The sequence below is a fragment of the Parasteatoda tepidariorum genome, chromosome 6 (assembly GCF_043381705.1).
Source record: "Parasteatoda tepidariorum isolate YZ-2023 chromosome 6, CAS_Ptep_4.0, whole genome shotgun sequence".
Lineage (NCBI taxonomy): Eukaryota > Metazoa > Arthropoda > Arachnida > Araneae > Theridiidae > Parasteatoda > Parasteatoda tepidariorum.
Window position 1 is genome coordinate 86,518,485 of NC_092209.1, and position 9,178 is coordinate 86,527,662.

Genomic DNA, 9,178 nt, shown 5'->3' on the forward strand with positions numbered 1-9,178 from the left:
AATCAATAAAATTAACAAACAATTTTTCTTCTATCTCTGAAAGCGTTGGGATACCTGTGATAATTCTCTGTGAGTTTATAGAATTGCTCTTATTACCTACAGCACTTATTATTATTAACTGAATTGAATTAACTCACTTTCGTATTTATAGCGATGTTAACATGCATTTGAGATATCTACAACTTTCCGACAGTATTCAAATCTGTACTTGAGCTCCGTGCTTATTGAGAATTCAAGTCGATTCCTGCATTTGAGATACATGCATTTGAGATATCTACTACTTTCCGACAGTATTCAAATCTGTACTTGAGCTCCGTGCTTATTGAGAATTCAAGTCGTTTCCTGCATTTGAGATACACGCATTTGAGACATCTACTACTTTCCGACAGTATTCAAATCTGTACTTGAGCTCCGTGCTTATTGAAAATTCAAGTCGCTTCCTGACCACAACAAATAGAGTTTATTAACACTAAATCGGCAAATACGATGTATCGCAAATAGATATTTTAATTACTTAAGTAGCCAAAGTGCTCCAAATTCTACCAGTATTCTATTGACAAAACCAGTTACGATTGCTTCCGGACCACTGAAAGCTAAGTTTATCGTCATTTTATCACTAAAGAGAATTTTTTTCGTGAAACAAAACTTCGAATTTCTTCGCTTTATGAGTAGAATCTATAAATTTCAATTCTGTCTGAAACCTAAACTCTGTGTCTGATAATAATTCAAGTTACATTTGTTTCTTAAAGATTGTAAAACAAAATTTATCTCCGCTTTATTGAAATTTTTAACGATTTTCAAACATTAATAAGTAACATTTAAAACAAGAAAAAATAAAATATAAATTTTAAGAACTATGTTTTCAGGTGGGCAAAAAAGAAAAAAAAATCTTTTTGTCACACCTAAAACGAAAAATATACGCGCATCACTTTCTAGAGATAGAGAGAAAGCGGAATTAAAGTTCGTGATAATCCTACCACCAGCAACACCCCTTCTCCGTCTTCAGAAATATGATGCGTCCATCGTTTTTTGTTTTAGAAATGGCAAAATCAAATTATTCCTTTTTGTCTCGCTAACTTGAAAAACGTAGCATATATTACATTATAATGCAAAATAAATATTTATTACAATAAATTATTAATTACACTCAATTCAATTATTACAATCACAATCAAAAATATTCTAAAACTAAATTCAGTGGCGCTACAGACCATAGAGGGCCAAGGCCTACTGTGGCCATCTCAGTTTTCTTGACCTTGGTCTCTGGGGTGCAGGAGCATATGTTCCATTCAGGAGGTCAGCCGAACGCTGTCAGGAGGTCAGGAAACAACTCAACTCAGCTCAGCAATGGAGGGAAACAACTCAAGTCAAATCGCTGTCAGGAGGGAAACAACTCAACTCAACTCAGCAGCAGGAGGAAAACAACTGAACTCAGCAACAGGAGGGAAACAGCTCAGCTCAGAAGCAGGAGGGAAACAACTCAACTCAGCTCAAAAGCAGGAGGGAAACAACTCAACTCAGCTCACAGGCAGGAGGTAAACAACTCAACTCGGCAGCTGGAGGGAAACAACTCAACTCAGCTCACAGGCAGGAGGCAAACAACGCAACTCAGCAGCAGGAGAGACACAACTCAACTCAACTCAGAAGCAGGAGGGAAACAACTCAACTCGACTCAGCAGCAGGAGGGAAACAACTCAACACGACTCAGCAGCGAGAGGGAAACAACTCTACTTTGCAACAGGAGGCAAACAACTCAACTCTGCAACAGGAGGCAAACAACTCAACTCAACTTGGTAGCAGGATGGAAACAACTCAACTCAGCAGCAGGATTAAAACATCTCAACTCAACTCGGCAGTAGGATGGAAACAACTCAACTCGGCAACAGGAGGGAAACAACTCGATTCGGCAGCAAGAGGGAAACAACTCAACTCAACAGCAGAAGGGAAACAACTCAACTCAGCTCAGCAGCAGGATGGAAACATCTCAACTCAACTCGGCAGCTGAAGAGAAACAACTCAACTCAGTTCAGCAGGAGGAAGAAAACAACTCAACTAAGCAGCAGGAGAGATGCAACTCAACTCAGCAACATGAGAGATACAACTCAACTCAACTCATCAGTAGGAGGGAAACAGCTCAGCTCAGCAGCAGGATGGAAACATCTCAACTCAACTTGGCAGCTGGTGGGAAGCAACTCAACTCAGCTCAGCAGCATAAGGCAAACAACTCAACATAACCTGGCAGCAGGATGGAAACAACTCAGCTCAGCAGCAGGATGGAAACATCTCAACTCAACTCTTCATCGGGAGAGATACAACTCAACTCGGTTCAGCAGCAGGAGGGAAACTACTCAGCTCAACTCAGCAGCAGAATTCAAACAACTCAACTCAGCAGCAGGGTAGATACAACTCAACTCGCTTCAGCAGCAGGATGGAAACAACTCAACTCCTCAGCAGAAGGGAAACAACAACACTCAACTCAGCAGCAGGAGGGAAGCAACTCAACTTGACTCAGCAGCAACAGGAAAACAACTCAACTCGGCTCAGCAGTAGGAGGGAAGCAACTCAACTCAGCAGTAGGAGGGAAGCAACTATACTTGACTCAGCAGCAGGAGGGAAACAACTCAACTCGACTCAGCAGCAGGAGGAAAACAACTCAACTCGCAGCAGTATTGTTACAACTCAACTCGGAAGCAGGAGAAAAACAAATCAACTCAACTCGACAGCAGAAACAACTCACCTCATATCAGCAGCAGGAGGGAATCAACTCAACTCAGCTCAGCAGCAGGAGGAAAACAACTCAACTCGACTCAGCAGCAGGAAGAAAACAACTCTACTCGACTCAGAAACAAGAGGGAAACAACTCAACTCCTCTCAGCAGCAGTATTGAAACAACTCAACTCGGAAGCAGGAGGAAAACGACTCAACTAAACTCAACTCGATAGCAGAAACAACTCAACTCAACAGCAGAAGGGAAACAACTCAACTCGGCTCAGCAGCAGGATGGAAGTAGCTGAGCTCAGCAGCAGGATGGAAAACGATTAAACACATCTTGGCAGCAGGAGGGAAAAAACTCAACTTCAGGTCAGCAGCAGGAGGGAAACAACTCAACTTCAGCTCAGCAGCAGGAGGGAAACAACTCAACTAGACTTAGCAGGAGGGAAACAACTCAACTAGATTTAGCAGGAGGGAAACAACTCAACTCGGCTCAGCAGTAGGAGGGAAATAACTATACTTGACTCAGCAACAGGAGGCAAACAACTCAACTCAACTTGGCAGCAGAGGTAAACAACTAAATTCAGCAGGAGGCAAACAACTCAACTCAACTTGGCAACAGGATGAAAACAACTCAACTCAGCAGTAGGAGGAAAGCAACTCATCTCAACTCGGCAACAGGAGGAAAACAGCTCAACTCAGCTCAGCAGGACAGAAACAACTCAACTCAATTTTGCAGCAGGAGAGATACAACTCAACTCGGCTGCAGGAGGGCAGCACTGCACGACTCTTAATGTGAATAGTTATTTTTATTTCATTTTATAATAAGGATTGTAAACAACTAAACTAAGCAAGTAACTTACATACCTTACAGAGTGTTCCCTTAATATATAATTTTTTAATATATTACGTGCATAACACATTTTAGGATCATTGTCAAAAAATTAAATAAAAAAAATACTTGGGTGTGTCAATTATAATTTATGAGAGGAAGAAACATAATCTTTATCAGAATCGAGTGAATCGTTATCGAAACTTTCTTAGTTCAACTAAAATTATAAGCACAATACAGCGGCCGATTGAAAAAACAGTAAAAAACTTTGCCAGAAGTCACCGATAGTTGTTTAAAAGCGATTATTAGAAACACCTCCAAATTTTTTCAGGGAATCAACTTTGTTTGGGTTTTTTTTTTAGTCTTGCCTTCCTTAGCTTTTATCTTGACAAATTAATTTTTTTTAACGTTTATAAATTCATGATACATTAATTAAATGCATTGAAAGTTTTGACAGTGATTCTAAAAATATTTTCTGAGAATTTATATTACAGAACATCCTGTCGAGAGCAGACGTCATTGTGGAAAAAAAACTGTATACAAAGTACTGTGTGCAAAGTACTGTGTACAAAGTGCTGGGAACAACGTAATGTGTATAAGAGTATGTGTGCGTATTGGACAATAATTCTTTTCGAATATATTATTTTTGGGTAAGCCATTTTTTTTTTACTGATTGTTTAAATTTTTAGTTTGTACAATCAGTTCGAAAGGGCCGGGATAGCCTGGTCGGTAGGGCGCTGGGCCCATATCCAAGATGTCGTGGGTTCGATCCTCGCCGGCCGAAGACTCCCCGTGTAGTAAATGGTGACTGATGCACGTTAATTCTGTCGAGTCTCAAAGTCCTCCATGTTCCCACAACAAATCAATACCTCTGGGGGTACTGATCCAGGAGTTTCCTTGTCTTCTGGATTGGTTCAAAATTACAAGGCTACGGAGTTGAACGTAANTACTTTCCGACAGTATTCAAATCTGTACTTGAGCTCCGTGCTTATTGAGAATTCAAGTCGTTTCCTGCATTTGAGATACATGCATTTGAGATATCTACTACTTTCCGACAGTATTCAAATCTGTACTTGAGCTCCGTGCTTATTGAGAATTCAAGTCGCTTCCTGACCACAACAAATAGAGTTTATTAACACTAAATCGGCAAATACGATGTATCGCAAATAGATATTTTAATTACTTAAGTAGCCAAAGTGCTCCAAATTCTACCAGCATTCTATTGACAAAACCAGTTACGATTGCTTCCGGACCACTGAAAGCTAAGTTTATCGTCATTTTATCACTAAAGAGAATTTCTTTCGTGAAACAAAACTTCGAATTTCTTCGCTTTATGAGTAGAATCTATAAATTTCAATTCTGTCTGAAATCTAAACTCTGCGTCTGATGATAATTCAAGTTACATTTGTTTCCTAAAGGTTGTAAAACGAAATTTATCTCCGTTTTATTGAAATTTTTAACGATTTTCAAACATTAATAAGTAACATTTAAAACAAGAAAGAATAAAATATAAATTTTAAGAACTATGTTTTCAGGTGGGCAAAAAAGAAAAAAAAAATTTGTCACACCTAAAACGAGAAATATAGGCGCATCACTTTCTAGAGATGGAGAGAAAGAGGAATTAAAGTTCGTGATAATCCTATCACCAGCTACACCCCTTCTCCGTCTTTAGAAAATGATGCGTCCATCGTTTTTTGTTTCAGAAGTGGTAAAATCGAATTATTCCTTTCTGTCTCGCTAACTTAAAAAACGTAGCATATATTACATTATTACAATATAATGCAAAATAAATATTTATTACAATCAATTATTGATTACACTCAATTCAATTATTACAATCACAATCAAAAATATTCTGAAACTAAACTCAGTGGCGCGACAGACCATAGAGTGCCAAGGCCTACTGTGCCCATCTCAGTTTTCTTGACCTTGGTATCTGGGGTGCAGGAGCATATGTTCCGTTCAAGTGGTCAGCCGAACGCGGAATCCCCAGTGTTTAGTTCCCAAGCATGCTTGGTACTCATTTATCGACCTATTGAAGGGATGAAAGGCAGAGACAACCCTGTCCGGCCCGAGGATCGAACCCAGGATCTGGGGCACGGAAGCGTTACCACTCAGCCACCGGGCGTTTCGAAATATTCTACACTTTTAAAATGTATTCAACTTATACAGTTAAAGTTCTCAATTAATAATAAGTAAACTTTATAACGTTATAGTAAACTCTATAAATAATTGAATCTACATATGTTACTTCATTTTGATATCTCTTTTTTTGAAAATTTGTGAATTAGAGAAAAATAGTCTTGTATTTAAAACAGACTGATAGAGCGATTGCTTTATTACACATATATGCTTTATTGAGCACTAATTTCATTGTAAATTTTCAAATAGTCAGAGAAGATAGAAAATAAAACTATCAGTTTTATTTATTTTTATTCTGTTTTTTTACACCAGTCGTAAAGACGTCGAAGAAACTCTAGTGATTTTTGCTTCTTTTTCTAGCCTCGTTACATTATTTAAAATAAAAAAAGATGAATACTTTTTCAAAATCAAACCTACTTGAATATGAAATTGAAAAAAAATGAACACATACTGATGACAAATAGAGTCGCACTGTTTCAATCTGTTCAAATTTTAATGATTACAAAAACCTCTAAAAAATGATTACTTTAAAAAATAATTACGCAAAATGCGATTACGTAAAAATGATTAAGCAAAAAGCGATTACGTAAAAATGATTACGCAAAAAGTGATTACGCAAAAATTGATTACGCAAAAAGTAATTACGCAAAAAGTGATTGCGTAAAAATTGATTACGTAAAAAGTGATTACGTAAAAAATGATTACTCAAAAAATGATTACTCAGAAAATGATTACTCAAAAAATATGAGGCAGGAGGTAAACAGCTCAACTTAGCAGCAGGAGGCAAACAACTCAATTCTGCACAGCAGCAGGAGGTAAACAACTCAACTGAACTTAACAGCAGTAGGGAAACAACTCAACTCAACTCGGCAACAGGAGGGAAACAACTCAATTCAACAGCAGGAGGGAAACAACTCAACTCAATTCAGCAGCAGGAGGGAAACAACTCAACTCAACTTGGTAGCAGGATGGAAACAACTCAACTCAACTTGGCAACAGGAGGGGAACGACTCAACTCAACCCGGCAGCAGGAGGAAACAACTCAACTCAACTCGGCAGCAGGATGGAAACAACTCAACTCAGCTCAGCAGCAGTAGGAAAACATCTCCTGATATTGAAATAAATAGACATCAATAGCAATTAGATCTTGTGTTAGATCTTGAGTGCTTATAACTGAAAAAAATTTGTAAAGAAGATTTCTAGAAATATATTTTTCTTCATTGGCTTCTTGTGGTGTCCCCCTAAGCTCTGGTGCCCTTTAATCTCTGCTCTGTCCCCCTAAACACGTGCTTAGTATGCTTAAAGGTTAATCCGGCCCAGTTGCCTAGCCAGCGGCTGCCAGTTATGAGAAGAGTTCAGTTTTGTGTTGCCAGTTGCAGAATTACAAGAAGTTTGTAAGTTTCTTCTATCACCATCTGGCGAAAGGAATGATACACAAGGAAAGTTTCTTGTATCGCCATCTGGCGAGAAGCACGGTACACCACAAGTTTAACACAAATCACAATAATAAAATTTCCTAGAAAATCAAGCCTGTTCACTTGCTTTGTAAACGGAACATAAGAGAGAAGATACAACGGATGCCAGCGTGTCTTTTTTAACTTGCATATTCCAAACTGTGGCACCTCGCCTCCCCCTCCTACAAGGAGAATCAAAAGAATCCACATTCGTCGAAAATAAAAAATTATTTTTTCAGAGAAAGAAATTGTTTATGTCTGATTTTGTCACAGAAAACATCGCCTACACTAATTATTTAGCATATTTAACATTATACCCTCGAAAAAGTGCTTGTAATTCAATTATTATATCTGAAATTATTCAATGATTTGCTTTTTTGTGTGCACTGCACGACTATTAATGTGAATAGTTATTTTTATTTCATTTTATTACAAGGATTGTAAATACTTATCTTACAGAGTTTTCCCTTAATATATAATTTTTAATATAATATGTGTATAACACATTTTAGGAGACACAAATTCGACACCTTTGTCATACATTAAATTAAATGCATTGAAAGTTTTGACAGGGATTCTAAAAATATATTCTGAGAATTTATATTACAGAACATCCTGTAAAGAGCAGACGTTATTGTGGAAAACAACACTGGATACAAAGTATTGTGTGCAAAGTACTGTGTACAAAGTGCTGTGAACAACGTAATGTGTATAAGAGTATGTGCGTATTGGACAATAATTCTTTTCTAATACATATATTATTTTTGGGTAAGCCATTTTTTTTACTGTTTGTTTAAATTTTTAGTTTGTACAATCAGTTGGAAAGAGAAATGTGAGAATCACACTGAAGGCACCAACTTTTGACCGCCCTCTTCGTAAAACAATTGTAAACATATTTTTTAGATTGCAGGAACTGTACATAGGTTAGATCTATAATATGTTGTTGTAAAGTTAATTCATTTTTGAGTTCCATTGCGGAACATAGACAATCATTTGCTTTATAAAGCAAATGATTGTCTATGTAAAAGTGTGTTACAAAATTGTAATTTTGTAAATTACAAAACAAAATTATAATTTTATAAATTAGTTATTTTGTTCAATTTAGCAAATTATTTCAGGCAATAGAGGTTCTTACCGGAAAAATATGCGGGAGTTTTTATTTTTTGCACACTCAAGTTTTTTTGGGGTGTTAAACTCGAATCCACTTTTCGCTACCAATTTTTACCCCGGTAAATATATTTTTTTTCCAGAAAAAAATGTGGAAAATTTTTTTGCTTCCTACCGATACATTTTTTATGATTTCATATAGAAAATTTCTGATTTTATAGTTGAAAATTAGAGAAAATTTTCTACTAATGCTGTACCTACAATGCGTGCTTAGGATAATAAGTTAAATAATTTTTTTTCTAATGCCCGCCTGTGTTAACATCCGTCAATTCAGGCATCTATAGGGCGATTTTGTTGACCTCTCTTACAGGGGCGCCATATTAGGTGGGCCAACGTCGTTCCCACAGTATGGACAGATAGTAAAGAGAAGGAAAGAACATCCATACCTTGCCCGGGATTCGAAACCAGGCAATGCAAGGACAGTTCCCTGCCCCCTACACAGGGCGGTCGGCATAAGTCAAAGAATCATGAGCATAAAAATAAATAACTATATCATTGGAATGATGTCTCCCTCTCCCAGTGGTCGAAAAAAGTGCACTACAAGTAATGAAACCATTGTAGCTACTACTTTTTTTGGTATTGTAGTTTGCAGTGTAACAAGCTACTTTTTTCTTAAAAAGAGTAGTGCAGTGAGTTGTGCGATACAAAAAAAAACCAGTAGTTCATAGCTATTTCTGGTAACTACTTTTAACGTTAGTTAATTAATATTTCGAATTTGTTGGGTACAAATCTTCACGGGTTTATCAATGGATGCAATTAAAACGATCCTATGGCTGCAACTAAACGTTAATCGAAGTTGCGTATTTAAAATACAATTCGAAGAAAAATAAAGTTTCGGAATTACAAACCGGCGCATTTAAGCACGAATAAA

At 37.2% G+C, this 9,178-nt stretch overlaps 1 protein-coding gene across 1 annotated transcript; it reads left to right on the plus strand.

The window, feature by feature from the left end:
• Window positions 1–2,428: 2,428 nt before the first annotated feature.
• On the plus strand, window positions 2,429–6,783 carry LOC139425859 (mucin-22-like). The gene is made up of 3 exons (XM_071181883.1): window positions 2,429–2,880; window positions 4,039–4,145; window positions 6,440–6,783. Exons 1-3 carry the CDS (start codon window positions 2,429–2,431, stop codon window positions 6,781–6,783), a joined length of 903 nt encoding a protein of 300 aa, XP_071037984.1.
• Window positions 6,784–9,178: the final 2,395 nt, after the last annotated feature.

Coding starts and splice junctions, on each gene's coding strand:
- LOC139425859 (XM_071181883.1), top strand. CDS start 2,429: ATGGAAACAACTCAACTCCTCAGCAGAAGGGAAACAACAACACTCAAC. Junction 2,881..4,038: donor CTCAACTCCTCTCAGCAGCA/GTATTGAAACAA, acceptor TTTATATTACAG/AACATCCTGTCGAGAGCAGA. Junction 4,146..6,439: donor ACAACGTAATGTGTATAAGA/GTATGTGTGCGT, acceptor AATATGAGGCAG/GAGGTAAACAGCTCAACTTA.